Genomic DNA, 21,550 nt, shown 5'->3' on the forward strand with positions numbered 1-21,550 from the left:
AGAAAACAGAGGACAGCAGCTGTAGTCTTCTTTCACACTTTTTGAGCACTTACCGAAGTCCATTTTCTACATGCTATATACCATTTCAAAGCTCAGGAAGTCAAAAATCCAACACTTCAAACGATGTATGAATTGGAGCTGAAATGAGGAAGATATGGCCTTCTCAAGACAACTGCATCCAGTTGAAGGACAAATTCGCATCTTGCGAATTTGGAACTCCAATGTGCGAAATTAAAGCCTACCTTGCGAAATGGAAATGGAATACAGCCGCACAGTCACAGAGAAGCCCAACTTGCGAAAGTGATTTTGCAACTTGTGAACTTGGAGCTCAACGTGCGAAAATGGATTCCAAGTTGCGAAATCAACTTGCGAGATTTTCGCAAGTCACCATGCAACGTGCGAAATCTACATGCGAACTGGGATATTTGTGCACCAACTCTTTTAGATCTTTTCTTTAGATATTTTTGTATAAATTTCCGTTCTTCTCCTTGTAATCCACCAACCATAAGATTTCTTAGCTAGGAAGGTTGGAAAAACTTCTCTATATATATTCCCTTGCATCCATTGTAAAAGATATAGATATATAAGTATGTAGAATCGATCAATATATAGAATATACAGAGCCTTACTCTGTTTTTCCTTCTCTTTCATTTTCATTTTCTTGCTAGCCAAACATTCTCTGAGATGTTTTCTCAGAGGATGAGTGGCTAGGCTTTTTGTTTCTTGGGTGAAGGAAGCTAAGTAAGGTTCTGGCTACATAAGTGTGAGATTTTGTTGTTTCCGTTTTTAATGAAGAGAAAGTGTGATCCATTTTTGGTTTTTATATTTTTACTTAACTAGGATTACCATGAATAGCCAATACTTGGTAAGCTTTTGGATTCCATGGATTCTTATTGCTTGCAATCTTGCTCCATGGAGGTCTAATTGTTATCTCTTGTTCGCTTGTGAAGGATGATCTGATGGTAAGGATCACCTTGAATGGAAAATACTAGGTGAGAGGTACGAGCCATTGCAAGGTGTATCAGTGAGAGGGATTTAGCGTTGAAACCATTAATGACAAGCATCTATATCACACCGGTTCGGGAAATAACTATAGGTTAAATTCCGAATGCGAGGAAAAGATTCAAGTGACCGGAATCTCCCTCTTTGTAGTTGGCACCTGATCCTAGTAACTTGAAATCCCAAGAAACACCTTTCTTTCTAATTTCTTTCTAGTTAATTTTAGTTACTTTATGTTAGGTTAGCTTAATACCATCCGTTTTCATTCAAACTTATGTCTTCTTTTAAAGCTAACAAAGAAAAGAAAAAGCACCAATTCAGTTTTTGAACTAATATCAATTGCGAAGTGAAAACCCATCTCTGTGGATGATCCTAGAGCCACTATACTATGCTAGCTAAATGCTACCCCGGTATATGGTGAAATAGGTTTATAAATTTTGTTGATTACTCCCGTCTGAGGATTGAGATCAAAGCACATCAATTGAGTTGAATCAATTGGAACACCAATCGGGCACGAATCAGTTAAAGATCACCTTGGATGGAAAATGCTAGGTGAGAGGCACGAGCCATTTTAAGATGCATCAGTGAGAGGGATTTAGTGTTTGAACCCATTAAGGGGAAGCATCTGTACCACACCAGTTAGAGAATTAACTATATGTTAATTCTCTAATGTGAGGAAAAGAAACAAGTGACCGGAACTCTCCTTTTTGTATGAGGAACCTGAGCCTAGTGATCTAAACTCCAAGAAACACTTTTCTTTGTAAGTAAAATCAGTTACTATTTTTGGTTAGTTTAAAACCAAACCTTTTCCATTCAAACATCTTTATGTTTTCTTTTAAAGCTAACCTTGAAATGAAAAGGCACCAATTCAACTTTGAATTAATATCAATTGTGAAGTGAAAACCCATCCCAATGAACGACCCTAGAGCCACTATGTTATGCTAGCTAAGGCTATCCCAGTACATGGTGTAATAGGTTATAAATTTTGTTGATTACTCCCTTATGAGGACCACAATCAAGGGACACCAGCTGGACACGTATCAAATGGCACCATTGTCAGGGACCATTGAGAGGACATGAATCAGCTGAGACACCAATTGGGAACGAATCAATAACATTTTGGGCCTTCTCCTCATGACCAAGAATCGTTCATATCACCCGAAGCCCTTAATTAGATGTTCATAGCATATAAAGAGTTGAGCTTATGGGATCCTGAGTCGTTCATATCATCCATAACTTTGAGTTGTTCATAGCATCTAGCTCACCACACAGGGTTGTTCATGTCATCCATATCCCTGAACAACTCATAGCATCTGGAGCCCTTAACTCACGACATAGAGTCGTTCATGTCAACAATAGCCCTGAGTAGTTCATAAAATCTAGAGTGTTGAGCTCATGACCCAAAGTTGTTCATGTCATCTAAACCCTTGAGTTGTTCTCAACATCTAGGGCCCAGAGTTCATGATCTTGACTTGTTGATGTCATCCACAATCTTAAGCTATTCATAGAGCTCATGATTTGGAGTCGTTCATGTTTCCACAACCCTGATCTATTCATAGCATCTAGAGGCCTGAGCTCACGGGATCCTGAATCGTTGATATAATCCATAACTTTGATTTGTTCATAGCATCTAGAGCCCTTAGCTCATAACACGGTGTCGTTTAAGTCATCTATGTTCCTAAACTGTTCATCGCATCTAGAGCCTTGAACTTATGACTCGAAGTCATTCATAGTTAAGAGTTGTTTATAGCATCTAAAGCCCTAAGATCACGACCTTGAGTCGTTCATGTCATCCACAACCCTAAGTTATTCATAACATTTAGAGCCTTCTCTTCACAACCAAGAATCATTTATATCACTCGAGGCCCTAAGTTGTTCGTAGCATCTAAAGGCCTAAGCTTATGGGATCCCGAGTCATTCATATCATCCAAAACTTTAAGTTGTTCATAGCATCTAAAGCCTTGAGCTCACAACACAGAGTCGTTCGTGTCATTCACATCCCTTAACTATTCATAGCATATGGAGCTCTTAACTCACAACCTAGAGTCATTCATGTCAACCATAGGCTTGAGCTATTCATAACATCTGGAGTGTTGAGCTCACGACCTAGAGTTGTTCATGTCATCCAAAGCCTTGAGTTTTTCTTAACATCTAGAGCCTTGAGCTCATGATCTTGAGTTGTTAATAAAGCTCACGACTTTGAGTCATTTCCCATAACCCTGATCTATTCATATCATCTAAAAGCTTGAGCTCATAGGATACCAAGTCGTTGATATCATCAACAACTCTCATTGATATCATCCACAACTCTGAGTTATTTATAACATCTAGAGCCCTAAGCTATTCATAGCATCTAGAGCCCTAAGCCCACGACCTTCAGTCGTTCATGTCATCCACAACCTTTAGTTGTTTATAATATTTAGAGCCTTGGGCTCATGGCCAAGAATCATTCATATCATCCATAACCATGAGTTATTCATAGTACTTAGAGGCTTGAGCTTATAGGATCTCAAGTCATTCATATCATCTACAACCCCAAGTAGTTCATAGCATCCAAAACTATGAGCTTATCACGTGCATATTAACCATAATCTTGAGTTGTTCATAGCATCTAGAGCCCTAAGCTCGTGACCTGGAGTCATTCCTATCATCCACATGCCTAAGTTGTTCATAACATCTAGAGCCCTGAGCTCACATCCTTGAGTCGTTCATTTCATCCACAACCCTGAGTCGTTCATAACATTTGGCGTCATAGGTTCACTACGAAAAATTGTTCATATCATCCTCATCCTTGAGTTGTTCAAAGCATCTAGAGATCGTACCTCATGGGATCCCTCATATCATCCACAACTCTAAGTTGGTCATAGCATCTAGAGCCCTGAGTTGACAACATAGAGTCATTCATGTCAATCACAACCCTAAGTTGTTAATAGCATGAATAGCCCTAAGCTAACGACCTTGAGTCATTCATGTCATTCATAAACTTGACTAGTTCATAGCATTTGGAGCATTGGGCTCACGACCATGAATCGTTCATATCATCCACAACCCTATGCTATTCATAGCTCCTAAAGGCTTGAGCTCATAGGATTTTGAGTCATTCATATTATCCACAAACTTAAGCTATTCATAGATTTTGGAGCCATGAGCTCAAGACATGAAGAAACTCATATAATCCACAGGCTTGAGATGTTAATAGCATCTAGAGCCTTGAGCTTGAGATTTGGAGTTGTTCACATTGACCATAAACATGAGTTGTTTATAGCATTTAGTGCCCTGAGCTCACAACCTTTAGTCGTTCATGTCATCTACAATGTTGAGCTCTTCATAAGATTTAGAGGCTTGGGCTCATGACCAAGAATCATTCATGTCATCCACAACCTTGACTTGTTCATAGCATACAAAACCCTTAGTTCACGACTTGGAGTAGCTCATGTCATCCACAAGCCTAAGTTGTTCATAACATCTAGAGTTGTGAGCTCACAGCTCAAAGTTATTCATGTCATTCACAACCCTGAGTTGTTCGTAGCATCTATAGCACTGAGCTCATAACCCAGAGTCGTTCATGTCAACCACTGACTTGAGTTGTTCATGGCATTTAGAGTCGTAAGCTCATGACCCAAAGTTGTTCATGTCATCAACAACCCTGAGCTATTCATAACATCTAGAGCATTGGGCTCACGACCAAGAATTGCTCATATCATCCACAACCCTGAGCTATTCATAGAACCCATAGCCTAGAACTCAAGACCCGGAGTCATTCATGTCAACCACAACCCTTAGCTGTTCATAGCATCTAGAGAGCTCCGCTCATAGGATCCCAAGTCATTCACAAAGCTAAGTTGTTCATAGCATGGAGTGCCTCGAGCTCACGACTCAAAGTAGCTCATGTAGTTCAACATCTTGATTTATTCATAGCATGTTGAGCCTTGAGATCACAACCTGGAGTCATTCATGTCAACCACAACTCTTAGTTGTTCATAGTATCTAGAACGCTGAGTTCATGAACCAGAGTCGTTGATGTCATCCATAGCTTTGAGCTCATGATGCAGAATCATTCGTATCATTTACAACCCTCAGCTTTTTATAGCATGTAGATGCTTAAGCTCACGACCCGAAGTTATTTATGTCAACCATAACCTTGAGTTGTTCATAGTTTGTAAAACCTTGAGCTCAGGACCCAGAGTCGTTCATGTTATCCATAACCCCTAGTTGTATATAGTATCTAGAACCCTAAGCTCATGACCCAGAGTAGTTCATGTCAACCACAACCTAAGTTGCTCATAGCATTCAAAGCCTTGAGCTCACGACCTAAAGTCGTTCATGTCATCTAAAACCTTGAGTTGTTCATAGCATTTAAAGCCATGGATATAGGACCAAGAATATTTCATATCATCAACACCACTGAGTTGTTCATAGCATCTAGAGGCCTAAGCTCACATGATTCAGAATCTTTCATATGATCCACAACCCTGAGTTATTTCAAGCACACAAGGCCCTGAGCTAACAACTCGGAGCAACACATGTCATTCATAGTCCTAAGCTCTTCATAACATCTAGCGCCCTAGACTCATAACCCAAATTCTTCATATCAACCACAGCCCTGAGCTTGAGCTCATGACTCGGAGTCGTTCACATCAGCCATAACTCTAAGCTATTCATAACATTTAGAGTCATTGGCATAGGACAAAGAATCATTAATGTCATCCTCAACCCTGAGTTTTTCATAGCACTTAGAGGTGTGAGGTCATGGGATCCTGAGTCATTGATACCATCCACAACTTTGAGCTATTCATAACATCCATAGCTTTGAGCTCACGACCTGGAGTAGCTAATATCATCCACAACCCTGAACTAACGACTTAAAGTCATTGATGTCAATACAACCTTGAATTGTTCGTAGTATCCAAATCCTTAAGCTCATGACGTAGAGTCACTCATGTCATCCACATTCCTAAGCCCATGACATAGAACCGGTCATATCATCCATAGTCCTGAAATGTTCTTGGCATCTAGAGGTTTGAGCTCATGGAATCCAAAGTTGCTCATATCATCAACAACAATGAGTTGTTCGTAACATCAATAGCCCTAAGCTCACAATCTGGAGTAGCTCATGTCATCCACAATCCTGAGCTGTTAATAGCATCTAGAGCCTTGAGCTCACAACCCAAAGTCATTCATGTCAACAAAAACCTAAAGTTGTTCATAGTATCTAAGGACCTAAGCTCATGACCTAGAGTCATTTATGTCATCCACAACCTTGAGTTGTCCATAGCATCTAGAACCCTAAGCTCATGACTTGGAGTTGTTCACATCAACAATAGCCTTGAGCTGTTCATAGCATTCAAAGCCTTAAGCTCACAACCCAGTTCACTGATGTCATCCACAACCCTGAGCTATTCATAGCATCTAAAGCCATGGGCATATGACTAAGAATAATTCATATCATCCACACCCTTGATCTTTTCATAGCATCGAGAGGCCCGAACTCATGAGATTCGTAGTCATTAATATCATCCACAACCCTGAGTTCTTCATAGCATCCAAAGTCTTAAGCTCATGATCGAGAGTCATTCATTGCATGCACAACCCTAAGCTATTCATAGCATTTAGAGTCATTGACTCACAGTTAAGAATCATTCATGTCATCCTCAACCTTGAGTTGTTCATGACATCTAGAGGCCTTAGATAACAGGATCTTAAGTCATTCATATCATCCAGAACTCTGAGTTGTTTATAACATCTAGAGCCCTGAGCACATGACTCGAAGTCCTTCACATCAACCACAACCTTGAGTTGTTCATAGCATCTAGAGCCTTGAGCTCACGACCCGGAGTCATTTATGTCATTCACAACCCTAAGTTATTCATTGCATTTAGGATCATAGGCTCGTGACTAAGAATCATTCATGTCATCCTTAGCCCTATGTTGTTCATAGCATCTAGAGGTCTTAACTCATAGGATCCCGAGTTGTTCATATCATCTATAACTTCGAGTTGTTCTTAGCATCAACAACCCTGTGCTTATAACTTGAAGTCATTCAAGTCAACCATAGCCTCTAGATGTTCATAGTATCTAGAACCCTAAGCTCATAACCCGAAGCCATTCATGTCAACCACTGCCTTGAGTTGTTCATAGCATATAGAGCCTCCGACTCACAACCCGAAGTCATTCATATCATCCACAACCATGAGTTGTTCAAGGCATTTGGAGCCATGGCCACACGACTAAGAATTGTTTATATAATCTACACCCTTGAGCTTTTCATAGGACCTAGAGGCATGAGCTGACGAGAACTGTAGTTGTTCATATCATCTAGAGTCCTAAGCTCATGACTGAGATTCGTTCATGTCATGCACAACCCTAAGTTATTCTTAGCATTTAGAGTCATAGGCTCATAACCAAGAATCATTCATATCATCCTCAACCATGAGTTGTTCATAACATCTAGAAGTTTAAGATCATGGGATCCTGAGTCATTCATATCATCCATAACTCTGAGTTGTTCATAACATCTAAAGCCCGGAGCACATAACTCGAAGTCCTTCATGTCAACTACAACCCTGAGATGTTCATAGCATCTAGAGCCCTAACCTCACAACCTAGAGTCATTCATATCATCCACAACTCTGAGTTGTTCATAACATTTAAACTCATAGGCTCATGACCAAGAATCATTCATATCATCCTTATCCCTAAGTTGTTCATAGCATCTAAAGGCCTTAGCTAGCAAGATCCCGAGTTGTTCATGTCATCCATAACTCTAAGTTGTTCAAAACATCTAGAGCCTTAAGCTCACAACCCAGAGTCATTTATGTTAACCAGAACCTGAGTATTTCATAGTATCTAGAGACTTGAGCTCACGACCCAGAGTTGTGCATGTCAACCACTACCCTTAGGTGTTCATAGCATCTTCAGTCTTGAGCTCACGACTTGAAGTCATTTATGTCCACCATAACCTAGAGCTTTTCATAGCATCCAAAACACTTAGCTCACAACTCAAAGTTGTTCATGTCAACCACAACCTTGAGTTGTTCATAATATTTAGAGCTCTAAGCTCACAACCTAGAGTAATTCATGTCATCCATAGTATTAAGCTCATGACATAGAATCATTCATATCATCCATAACCCTGAGTTATTCATAGTATCTAGAGGTCTAAGCTCACAGATCCCGAGTCATTTAGGTCAAGCATAACTCTCAACTATTCATAGTATCTAAAGCCCTGAGCTCATGACTCGTGGTTGTTCATGCCATCCATAATTCAGAGCAGTTCATAGCATTTAGAGCCCTAAGCTCACGACAGGGAGTTGTTCATGTAAACAACAACTCTGAGTTGTTCATAGCATCTAAATCCCTAAGCTCATGACCCAAAATCATTCATGTCATCCATGACCTTGAGCTATTCATTGCATCTAAAGTCCCGAACTCACAGCTGGAAGTTGTTCTTGTCAACCATAGCTCTAAGTTGTTCATAGTATTTCAAGCCCTGAGCTCATGACCTGGAGTTGTTCATGTCATCCATAGCCCTGAGCTATTCATAGCATTTAGAGGCCTAAGTTCACAACCGAGAGTCGTTCATGTAAAACACAATCTTCAGCAGTTTATAACATCTAAAGCCCTAATCTCACAACTTTCATTTATGTCATCCATAACCTTAAGTTATTCATTGCATTTTGAGTCCTGAGCTCACAACTCCGAGTTGTTCATGTCAACCATTACCCTGAGCTATTCATAGCATCTAGAGCTTGGTGCTCAGGACTTAGAGTTGTTCATGTCATCCATAACCCTAAGCTATTCATAACATTTAACCTTAGAGGTGCACAATAAAGAATTATTCATATCATCCTTAACCCTAAGTTGTTCATAGCATCTAGATGCCTTAGCTTGTAGGATCCCAGGTCGTTCATATCATCCACAACTCTAAGTTGTTCATAACATTTAGAGCTTTGAGCTCATGACCCGTAGCCATTCAAGTGAACCTTAACCCTGAGTTATTCATAGCATCTAGAGCCCTAAACTCAAGACCCAAAGTTGTTCATGTCAACCATTAGCTTGAGCTATTCATAGTATCTAGATCCCTGAGCTCACGACTGAGAGGCATTCATGTCCACTACAACTTGGAGTTTTTCATACTATCTAAAGCCATGTGCTCATGACCTGAAGTCATTGATTCCAACAACAACCATGAGTTTTTCATAACACTTAGAGCCCTGAGCTCACAACCTAGAGTCATTCATGTCATCCATAACTCTGAGCTTTTCATGGCATCTAAAGCCCTAAGTTGATGATCTAGAGTAATTCATGTCAAGTAGAGCCCCGAGCTGTTGATAACATTTAGACTCATAGGCTCATGCCCAAGAATCGTTCATATCAATCATAGCCCTTAGTTTTTCATAACATCTAAAGGCTCATAAGATCTCGAGTCATTAACATCATGCACAACTCTTAGTTGTTCATAGCATCTAGAGCCCTGAGCTTATGACCCGGAGTCATTCATGTTAACAACCATCATGAGTTTTTCATAGCATTTGGAGCCCTAAGCTCATGACCTAGAGTTCTTCATGTCAACCACAACCCTAAGTTGTTCATACCGTCTAGAGCCTTGAGCTCACAACCCGGAGTCGTTCATATCCTCCACACTCGTGAGCTTTTCATATGATCTAGAGTCCTAAGCTCACGACTTAGAATTATTCATGTCAATGACAGCCCTGAGCTATGCATAACATATAGTGGCCTAAGCTAATAAGTTGGAGTTATTCATGTCATCCACAACCCTGAGCTGTTCAAAGCATTTAGAATCATCGACTCATGACCATAAATCATTCGTATCATCCTCAACCTTGAGCTATTCATAGCATCTAGAGGCTTGAGCTCATGGGATTCCTAGTTGTTCATATCATCCATAACTTTAATTTGTTCATAGCATCTACAGCCTTAAGCTCACAACCCATATTAATTTTTATCAACCACAACCTTGAGTTATGCATAATATTAGGAGCCCTGACTTTACGACCTGAAGTCATTCATGTTAACCATAGCCTTAAGCTATTCATAGTATCTCAAGCCTTAAGATCAAAACTTGGAGTCATTTATATCCTTCATAGCCTAGAGCTTTTCATCGCATCTAGAGCCTTGAGCCCACGACCCAGAGTCGTTCATGTCAACCACAACCTTGTGTTGTTCATAGCATCTAGAGCCTTGAGTTCACGACTCGGAGTCATTCATGTCATCCATAGCCCCTAGCTCATGATGTAAAATCGTTCATTTAATCCACAACCTTGAGCTATGCATAACATCCAGAGGCTTTAGCTCAAGTGATCTCAAGTTGTTCATATCATCCATAATGTTGAGTTATTAATAAAATCCACAGCCCTAAACGCACGAGCCAAAGTACCACATATCTACCACAACCCTATGCTATTTATAACATCGAGAGCCTTAAGGTCATGACTTGGAGTCATTCATGTCAACCACAACTTTGAGTTGTTCATAGCATCTAAAGCCCTGAGTCCTCAACCTAGAGTCATTCATGTCATCCACAAATCTGAGCTTTTAATAGCATCTAAAGCCCTGACCTCATGACTCAGAGTCTTTAATTTCATCCACAACCCTGAGTTGTTCATAACATTTAGACTCATAGGCTCACGACCAAGAATCATTGATATGATCCTCAACCCTGAACTACTCATAGCATCTGGAGGCCTAAGATGACAAGATACTGAGTTGTTCATATGATCCACAAATGTGAGTTGTTCATAGCATCTAGAGCCTTGAGCTCATGACCCGAAGTTGTATATGTTAGCCACAACCCTGAGCTCACAACTTAGAGTCCTTCATGTCATCCATTTCCATGAGTTTTTCATAGCATCTAGTGTCTTGAGGTCACAACATGGAGTCGTTTATGTTCACCATAGCCTTGAGCTATTCATAGGATCTAGAGCCCTCAACACACAACTCATTCGTTCATGTCATCCATGACCCTCAACTGTTCATAGCATCTAAATCCCTAAGCTCACATGCCAAAGTCATTCACGTCATCCATAGCCCTATGTTGTTCATAGCATCTAGACCCTTGAGCTCAGGACCTAGAGTGGATCATGTCCACCATTGCCCTGAGTTGTCCAAAGCATCTAAAGCCCTAAGCTCATGACTTAAAGTTGTTCATGTCATCGATGACCTGGGGTCATTCATGTAATTCGTAGTCCTCAACTCTTCAAAGCATTTAGAGCCACGGGCTCATGACCACATATCGTCTTATCATCCACAACCCTAAGTTGTTCATAGCATCTAAAGGCCTAAGTCGACGAGATCCCGAGTCGTTCTAATCATCTAAAACCCTAAGCTTTTCATAACATCTAGAGCCTTATGCTAACGATGAGAATAGCTCATGTCATCCAGGGTTGTGAGCTATTCATAGCATATAGAGCCCTGAGCTCATGACCCAAAAACGTTCCTCTCAACCACAATCTTGAGCTATTCATAGCATCTAGAGTCCTGAGGTAATGAACCTAAGTCTTTCATGTCAACCATAACCTTGAGTTGTTCATAGTATCTAAAATTCTGAGCTCATGACCCCAAGTTGATCATATCATACACAACCCTGAGTTGTTCATAGCATCTTGAACCCAAATCTTATGACCCTATATCTTTCATGCCAACCATAACCATGAGCTATTCATAACTTCTAGGGCACTCACCTCACGACCTAGAGTCGTTCATGTCATCCACAACACTGAGATGTTCTTAACATCTAGAGCCTTGAGCTCACGACTAAGAGTTGTTGATTTAAAGCTGAACCCTAAACTATTCATCGCATCTAGAGTCCTGAGCTAATGAGATCCCAATTCATTCATATCATCCATAATGCTGAGCTATTAATAGCATCTTGAGCCTCGAGCTCACTACTTTGAGTAGCTCAAGTCATCCACAACCCTAAGTTACTCATAGCATCTAGAGCCTTGAGCTCAGATGCAGAAGTGTGCACGTCAACCACAGTTATGAGTTATTCATAGTACCTAGAGCCCTGAGCTCACCACCCTAAGTTGATCATGTCATGCATACCCCTATGTTGTTCATAGAATCTAGAACCCTCATCTCATGACCTGGAGTCATTCATGTCAACCATAACCATGAGTTGTTCGTGGCATCTAGAGTGCTTAGTGCAGGACCTAGAGTCATGCATGTCAACCACTACCGTGCGTTGTTCATAACATCTAAGGCCTTAATCTCATGACCTAGAGTCATTCATGTCGTCCACAATCCTAAGCTTTTCATACCATCTAGAGCCCTAAGATCATGACCCAAAATTGTTCATGTCATCTATAGCCTTAAGCTTTTCATTTCATCTAGAGCTCTAGGTTCACAACCCAAATTCATTTATCATATCCACGACTATTAGCTATCGATAACATCTAAAGCACTTAGTTCAAGACCCATAGTCATTCATGTCATCCACATCCCTATGCTGTTTAGAACATTTAGAGCCCTTATCTTATGACCCAGAGTCATTTATGTCATCCATAGCCTTGAGCTTTTCATACTATCTAGAGTTGTAAGTTGATGACCCAAAGTTGTTCATGTCGACTACTACCTTAAGTTGTTTACTATGTCAAAAGCCCTAAGCTCATGACCTGTAGTCATTCATGTCATCGACAACCTTGAACTTTTAATAACATCTAGAGCCCTAAGCTCACGACCTCGACTCGATCATGTCAACTACACCCCTGAGCTATTCATAGTATTTAAAGGCCCGAGCTCATGACCCAGAATCGTTCATGTCATCAACACCCTTATCGTTTTCACCGCATATAAAGCCCTAAGATCATGACTCAAAGACATTCATGTCAACCTTAGCATTGAGTTGTTCATAGCATCTATAGTCTTAGGCTCAAGACCTAGAGTTGTTCATGTCAACCATAACCTTGATCTGTTCATAGCATCTAGAGTCTTGAGGTGTTCATAGCATTTAAAGCCTTGAGCTCACAACCCAAAGTTGTCAATGAAATCCACAACCCTGAGTTGTTCATTATATTTAGAAACACGGGATCACGACCAAGAATCGTCCATACCAACCACTCCACTGACCTGTTCACAACATCTAGAGGCCCAAGCACATGGGATCCTAAGTCGTTTAGATAATCCACAACCTTGAGCTATTCACAACATCCAGAGTGGTGAGCTAATGATCAAGAGTAGCTCATGTCATTTGAAGTCTTGAGTTGTTCATACCATCAAGAGCCCTGAGCTCACAACCTAGAATCGTTCCTTTCAACAACACCCCTAGGCTATTTGTAGCATCTAGATCTCTAAGCTCATGACCCGTAGTCATTCAAGTCAATCACAGCCTAGAGATATTCATAGCATCTAGAGCCCTAAGCTCATGACTAAGAATTTTCCATACCAACTACACCCCTGACCTGCTCATAGCATCTAGAGGCCTAAGCACATGGTATCTCGAGTCGTTCAGATCATTTATAATCCTAACCTAATTACAACATCCAAAGCGTTGAGCTAACGATCGGGAGTAGCTCATGTCATTCGCAACCCCGAGCTCATAGCATCAAGAGCCCTAAGCTCATGACTTAATCGTTCCTTTCAACCACACCCCTAGGTTGTACATTGCATCTAGATCCCTAAGCTCACGAACCATAGTCATTCATGTCAACCATAACCTAAAGATATTTATAACGTTAAACCCCTAAGCTCATGACTCAAAGTCATTCATCTCATCCACAACACTAAGTTATTCATAGAATCTAGAGCCATCAACTCATGACACAGAGTCGTCCATGTCAACCATAATGTCGAGCTGTTCATAGCAGATAGAGCCCTCAGTTCATGACCTGGAGTTGTTCATGTCATCAACAACCTTGAGTTTTTTGTAGCATTTAAAGCCATGAGGTCATGACCCAAAGTCATTCATGTCATCAATAGCCCTGATCTATTCTTAGGTTAAGCCATGAGCTCATAACCGAGAGTCGCTTATGTCAACAACAACCCTGAGCTATATGTAGGATCTAGAGCCTTAAGCTCATGACCTGGAGTCATTGTTGTCATCCATAGTCCTAAGCATTTCATGGCATCTAGGGCCCTGAGCTCATGAACTAGAGTCTGTGATGTCAACCACAACCCAAAGTTGTCCATATGATCTAGAACTTTGAGCTCATGACCAAGAGTCATTCATGTCATCCACAACTTTTTTTTTTTTTTTTTTTTTTGTTCATAGAATCTAGCGCCTTAAGCTCATAATCCGGAGTCATTCATGTCATCTAAAGCCCTGAGTTATTCATATCATCTAGAGACCTAAGCTCACTACTTGAAGTCATTGATTTCATCCACAACCCTAAGCTATTTATAGCATCTAGAACCCTGAGCTCATGATCTAAAGTTGTTCATGTAAACAACATCCCTGAGCTATTCATAACAACTAAAGCCTTGATTTGTACATAGGATCTAGAGCCCTGAGCTATTCATAACAACTAAAGCCTTGATTTGTACATAGGATCTAGAGCCCTGAGCTATTAATAGCATTTAAACCTATGGGCCCAAGACCAAGAATCATTCATATCATCCACATCCTTGAGTTGTTCATAAAATCCAGAGCCCTAAGCTAACAATGTAGAGTAGCTCATGTCATCCAAAACCAAGAGTTGTTCATCTCAACTATATCTCTAAGTTGTTCATAGCATCTAGAGCCCTGAGCTCAAGACCTAGAGTCGTTCATTTCAACCATAGCCCTAAGTTGTTTATAGCATTGAAGGCCCTGAGCTCACAATCTAAAGTTGTTGATGTCATCAACAACCCTAATCATTTCATGGCATTTAGAGCTCATAACTCATGACTCGAAGTCATTCATGTCAATCATAGTCTTGAGCTACGCACAACATCTAGAACATTCAGTTCACGACTCAGAGTCATTCATGTCCTCTATAACTTGGAGTTGTTCAAAGCAACTAAAGCCATAAGCACATGACCCAAAGTTGTTCATGTCATGTAGAGCCTTGAGCTATTCATAACATCTAGAACCCTAAGCTCACCACCCGAAGTCATTTTTATCATCCATAGTCTTGAGTTGTTCATAGCATCTAGATCCTTGAATTCACATCCTCGAGTTGTTCATGTCAACCACAACTCTGAGTTGTTCATAGTATCTAAAGCTCTGAGCTCATGAGTCTAAGTCGTTCATGTAATCCATAACCCTGAGTTGTTCACAACATCTAGAGCTTGGAGCTCACAAACTAGAGTCATTTATGTCAACCATAACCTTAAGCTGTTGATAGCATCTAGAGCCTTGAGCACACGGGTTCCCGACTCATTCATATCATAAAAAAACCCTTAACTATTCATAGCTTTCAGAGCCTTAAGCTCTCGACCTTGAGTCGTTCATGTCAACCACAACCCTGATCACATGACCCAGATTTGTTCAGGTCACACACATCCTCAAGCCCCAAGCCCATGATATAGAATCGTTCATACCATCTAGAGACTTTAGCTCATAGGATCCCAAGTCGTTCATATCATCTACGACATTGATCTACTCATAGCATGTAGAGCCCAAACCTTATGACCTAGAGTCATTCATATCAACCACAACCTTGAGCTGTTCATAGCATTTAGACACTCAAGCTCACGACCTAGAGTAGTTCATGTAAACCATCACCTTCAGCTCTTCTTAACATTTAAGGCCATGGGCTTACAACTAAGAATTGTTCATAACATCCATAACCCTGAGCTGTTCATAGCATCTAGATTACTGAGTTCACGGGATCTCGAGTCGTTTATATCATCCACAGTCCTGAGCCATTCATTACATCCACATCATTGAGCTCATGACCTAGTGTAGCTTTTGTCATCCACAACCTTGAGCTATTCATAGCATTTAGAGCCTTGAGCTCACAAACTAGAGTCTTTCATGTCATCTATAGCCTTACGTTATTCATAACATCTAGAGTCCTGAGCTCACAACATAGATTCATTCCTATCAACCACAACCTTGAGATGTTCATAGATTTTATAGTCTTGAGCTCATGACCTGATGTTGTTCATGTCATCTACAACCCTTAGGAATTCATAGCATTTGGACCATAGGCTCATGTCCTAGAATCGTTCATATCATCCTCAACCCAAAGTTGTTCATAACATCTAGAGGCCTAAGCTCACGGCCTAGAGTCATTCATTTCAGTCATATCTTGAGCTATTCAAAAGATCTAGAGTCCTGAGCTCATGACCTAGAGTATTTCATGTCATCCATGACCCTAAGTTGTGCATAACATCTAGAGCCCTCAGCTCACGACCCATAGTCATTCACGTCAACCATAACTTTGAGCTGTTGATAGCATATCGAGCCCTTAGCTCATGAACTGATGTCATTCATGTCATCTATAGCTCTGAGCTCTTCATAGGATCTATAACCCTAAGCTCAAGACCTGGAGTCGTTCATGTTATCCATAACCCTTAGTTATTCATACCATCTTGATCCCTTAGCTCACAACCTATAGTCATTCATTTCATCCACAGTCGTAAACTATTCATAACATCTAGAGCCTTGAGTTCTCAACCCAAAATTGTTCATATAATCCACAACCCTAAGTTGTTCATATCATCTATATCCTTGAGCTCATGACTTAGAATCATGCATATCATCCATCGTCATGAGTTGTACATAGTATCTAAAGACCTGAGCTCATGACCTAGCGACGTTCATGTCATCGACAACCCTAAGTTGTCCATAGCATTTACATCCCTGAGCTCACGACCTAAAGATGTTCATGTGAACCACAACCTTAAGCTATTCATAATATTTAGAGCCCCGTGCTCATGACCTGAAGTCATTCATATCATCCACAACCCTTAGTTGTTCATAAAATCTAGAGCCCTAAACCCACGACTCGTAGTCGTTAATGTCAACCACAAGCCTGAGTTCTTCATAGCATCTAGAGCCTTGAGCTCATGACATTAAGTCATTCATGTTAGCTACAATCCTGAACTGTTCATAACATTTCGAGCTTTGGGCTCAGGACCAAGAATCATTCATATGATTCATAACCTTGAGTTGTTCATATGATTTAGAGGTTTGAACTCATAGGATCCTGATTCGCTCATATTATCCATAACCCTGAGTTATTCATAACATCAAAATCCATGAGCTAATGACTTGGAGTATCTTATGTAATCCAATGGCCTCAACTGTTCATAGCATCTAGAACCCTGAGTTCATGACCCATAGTTAATCATGTCAACCATAAACCTAAGCTCTTCAAAGCATCTAGAGATTTCTACTCATGACCCAAAGTCATTCATGTTATACATAACCCTGAGCTATTCATAGAATCTAGAGCCTTGAGCACACGATATAGAATTGTTCATATCATCCAATGCCCTAAGCTATTTATTACATCTAGAGGTTTGAGCTCACCACCTGAAACCATTTATGTCATCCAGAATCATGAGCCACTTATAGCATCTAAAGCTCTTGGGTGAGTCCTACTCAAGTGGTACCAAAGAAGTCAGGGATCACTGTGGTTCTGAATGAAAAAGGGGAATAAATCACTACACGTCTCACTTCAGGGTGGAGGGTGTGTATTGATTATAGAAAGTTGAATGCAGTAACCAGGAACGATCATTTTCCATTGCCATTTATTGATCAAGTGTTAGAGAGAGTCTCTGGCCATCCGTTCTATTGTTTTTTGGACGGGTATTCAGGGTATTTTCAGATTGAGATTGCTGTGGAAGATCAGGAAAAGACCACTTTTACATGTCCATTTGGAACCTATGCTTATAGGAGAATGCCTTTTGGTTTATGTAATGCACCTGCAACTTTCCAAAGGTGTATGTTGAGTATCTTCAGTGATATGGTGGATCGAGTTATGGAGGTATTCATGGATGACATCACCGTATATGGAGGTACATTTGAGGAATGCTTAGTCAATTTGGAAGCAGTTCTTCACAAATGCATGGAAAAAGACTTGGTGCTCAATTGGGAGAAATGCCATTTTATGGTACGTCAAGGAATTGTCCTCGGCCATATTATCTCTGAAAGGGGCATTGAAGTTGATAAAGCAAAGGTGGAGCTTATTTCCAAATTGCCATCCCCAACAACTGTAAAAGGATTAAGGCAGTTCCTTGGCCATGCTGGTTTCTATAGGAGGTTCATTAAAGACTTTTCAAAGCTTTCAAAACCTCTTTGTGAACTGTTAGCTAAGGATGCTATGTTTGTATGGGATGAAAGATGTCAAGATAGCTTTGATCAACTGAAGAAATTTTTAACAACAACTCCAATAGTGAGGGCCCCTAACTGGCAACTACCTTTTGAATTAATGTGTGATGCCAGTGACTTTGTATAGGAGCTGTGCTTGGTCAAAGAGAAGATGGGAAGCCCTATGTGATCTACTATGCAAGCAAAACATTGAATGAATCCCAAAGGAATTACACAACTACAGAGAAAGAATTGCTAGCTGTGGTATTTGCCTTGGACAAATTTCGTGTTTATCTGGTAGGGTCTTTCATTATGTTTTTACTGACCATTCAGCCTTGAAGTATTTACTGAACAAAGCAAGATGCAAAAGCAAGGTTGATAAGATGGATTCTTTGTTACAAGAATTCGATCTTCAAATCAGAGATAAGAAAGGAGTGGAAAATGTGGTAGCTGACCACCTTTCAAGGTTAGCTATAGCACATAATTCTCATGCCTTGCCTATTAATGATGATTTTCCTGAGGAATCACTTATGTTCCTGGTCAAAACTCCTTGGTATGCTCATATTGTTAATTATTTAGTCACTGGTGAAATTCCAAGTGAGTGGATTGCACAGGACAGGAAGCACTTCTTTGCAAAAGTTCATGCTTATTATTGGGAAGAACCTTTCCTTTTTAAGTATTGTGCAGATCAGATCATAAGGAAGTGTGTGCCTGAGGAAGAGCAATAGGGAATTCTAAACCATTGTCATGAGAATGCATGTGGAGGCCACTTTGCCTCTCAGAAAACAGCTATGAAGGTGTTGCAATCAGGGTTTACTTGGCCATCTCTGTTCAAAGATGCCCACATCATGTGTAGAAGTTGTGATAGATGCCAACGGCTTGGCAAGCTGACAAAAAGAAATCAAATGCCCATGAACCCTATACTAATAGTTATTGAACTATTTGATGTATGGGGGCATTGACTTCATGGAACCTTTTCCAATGTCTTTGGTAATTCTTACATCTTGGTGGGGTGGATTATGTTTCTAAATGGGTCGAGGCAGTCCCCTGTAAACAAAATGATCATAGAGTGGTTCTCAAGTTTCTGAAAGAGAACATTTTTGCAAGATTTGGGGTGCCCAAAGCTATAATCAGTGATGGAGGTTCTCATTTTTGCAATAAGCCTTTTGAAAGTTTGTTAGCCAAGTATGGAGTGAAGCATAAGGTAGCTACACCTTATCATCCACAGACTTCTGGGCAAGTTGAGCTAACAAACAGGGAGATAAAGAACATACTGATGAAAGTGGTGAGTACAAGCAAGAAAGATTGGTCTGTTAAGCTTCATGACTCATTATGGGCCTATAGAACAACTTATAAGACTATTCTTGGCATGTCCCCCTATCGTCTTGTCTATGGTAAAGCTTGTCATCTCCCTGTGGAAGTTGAATACAAAGCTTGGTGGGCAATCAAAAAGCTGAATATGGATTTGATTAGGGCCGGGGCAAAAAGGTGCTTAGACCTTAATGGGATGGAGGAATTGAGAAATGATGCTTATATCAACTCCAAAGTTGCAAAACAAAGGATGAAGAAGTGGCATGACCAACTGATTTCTAACAAGGAATTCCAGAAAGGGCAAAGAGTTTTACTCTATGACACAAGACTCCATATCTTTCCTGGAAAGCTCAAGTCTAGGTGGATTGGTCCATTCATTATCCATCAAGTACTTAATCATGGAGTAGTGGAATTATTGAATTCTGATGGCAAGGACACTTTTAAAGTTAATGGATATCGTCTCAAGCCATTCATGGAGCCGTTCAAACCAGACAAGGAGGAGATCAACCTCCTTGAGCCTAAAAAAGCCTAAGCAAATAAGGGTTTACTGGACTTGGTTTTACCAAAGTCTAAAATTTTTGTAAATTTTGTACATTTTAAAGTTTTAATTCTACTTTTGATCTTAGTTTTTGATATTAAATTGTGTGTTTTTATGTAATTTCATCTGTTTGAATGATCTCAAGTGGAAGAAATTGCAAAGGAAGAAATCGGGAAGAAATCGGAGCGAAAACAGAGCAAAAACAGGGGAGGAAAAGAGCTCTGCGAGATTTCGCAGCCAAGAAGGAATTCTCTGCGAAAATGGCTTTTTGTTGCGAAATCAGTTCGCAACACTTTTGGGTCCTCTGCGAAAGATTTCGCAGCTGCGAAATGCTCTGCGAACCACTAAAGCGTAAAAAAACCCCATTCCGCAGCGATTTCTCAGCCATTTCTCCATTGCAAAGGGTGTTCCGCAATTGCGAAACCGATTTTTGGCACACGAGCGCCATTCCGCAGCATAGTAACTCCAATTTCGCAGCTGCGAAGTGAGCTGCGAAAGCAATTTTTGCTTGCGAAACGCCCAATTTTGCTGCGAAAGCGGTTTTCTTCTGTGAAACCCCAAATGACCGTTCATATTCCATTAGCTGTTATAAATACCGGTCATTTGGGCTGCGAATCCATTTCATAAAAGGGGAAAAATCACAGCAATAGTCCGTTCGTCTCCTCTCCATTGCCCGACGCCGCTCGCACCTCCGTTCATCCCTTCCAATCATCACCGCCGTCCTAACCCTCATCAGTTCGCAATGGCACGAACCAGAGGCACGAAGTCTTCTTCTCCGTCCGCCCGAAGGCCAGCGCCGCGCGAGGCACCTGTGCAAGCTTCAACCTCTGAGCCACCGCGGCCAGAAGGCATTCCGCCTCCGGCAAAGCCCTCGCCAAAGAAGCGCCAGGCCAAGCCGGAATTGCAAACGCCTCCAGCGAGGCGTTACCTTACCAGGTCAGGGGGTCGTCCCCTCCAAAAGCGGGCTAGAATGGAAAGCTCGGAGCCCATCGACTTGACAGGGCAATCCCCTGTTTCGTCCCCTGTTACATCCCCTGCCCCGTCTCCAATTCCATCTCCGGTGCCATCTCCGGCACCGCCTACGAAGCTACAAACAAGCCAGCCGCCGCCTCTTGAGCCCCAAATTCCATCTGAAACAGCTCCTGAAGAGATTCTCAGGCGTCCAATTCTCGCTTGAAGGAAATTTGGATTGCCGAGCTCGGCCATTCCATTCGGAGTTATGCTTTGACATAGCCGCTTTCCAGTTGCGCTCGGAGCTTGAAGGATCATTCCAATTGCTGCGTAGATATCGAATGGAGCAACTTCTGACCCCGCGGGACTTCTTTTACCCCATAATAGCAATGGATTTCTATCAATCCATGACTACCCGACAGGTTAGGGATCCTACCTTAATTCATTTCACTATAGATGGTAGGCATGGCATCTTGGGAGCTCGGCATATAGTTGAGGCTTTGCATATTCCGTATGAGCCCAGCCATTTTGATGACTTTAGAGCTTGGCCCAAT

General features: G+C 41.0%; 1 protein-coding gene across 1 annotated transcript; it reads left to right on the forward strand.

Annotated features, from left to right (window-relative positions):
* The first annotated feature begins 20,787 nt into the window (after positions 1-20,787).
* Positions 20,788-21,222, forward strand: LOC117910164 (anther-specific proline-rich protein APG-like). The gene has a single exon (XM_034824219.1). The coding sequence runs from the start codon at positions 20,788-20,790 to the stop codon at positions 21,220-21,222; it is 435 nt and encodes a 144-aa protein (XP_034680110.1).
* The last annotated feature ends 328 nt before the right edge of the window (positions 21,223-21,550 follow it).

Source organism: Vitis riparia, unplaced genomic scaffold (genome assembly GCF_004353265.1).
Source record: "Vitis riparia cultivar Riparia Gloire de Montpellier isolate 1030 unplaced genomic scaffold, EGFV_Vit.rip_1.0 scaffold634_pilon_pilon, whole genome shotgun sequence".
Taxonomy (NCBI): Eukaryota; Viridiplantae; Streptophyta; class Magnoliopsida; order Vitales; family Vitaceae; genus Vitis; species Vitis riparia.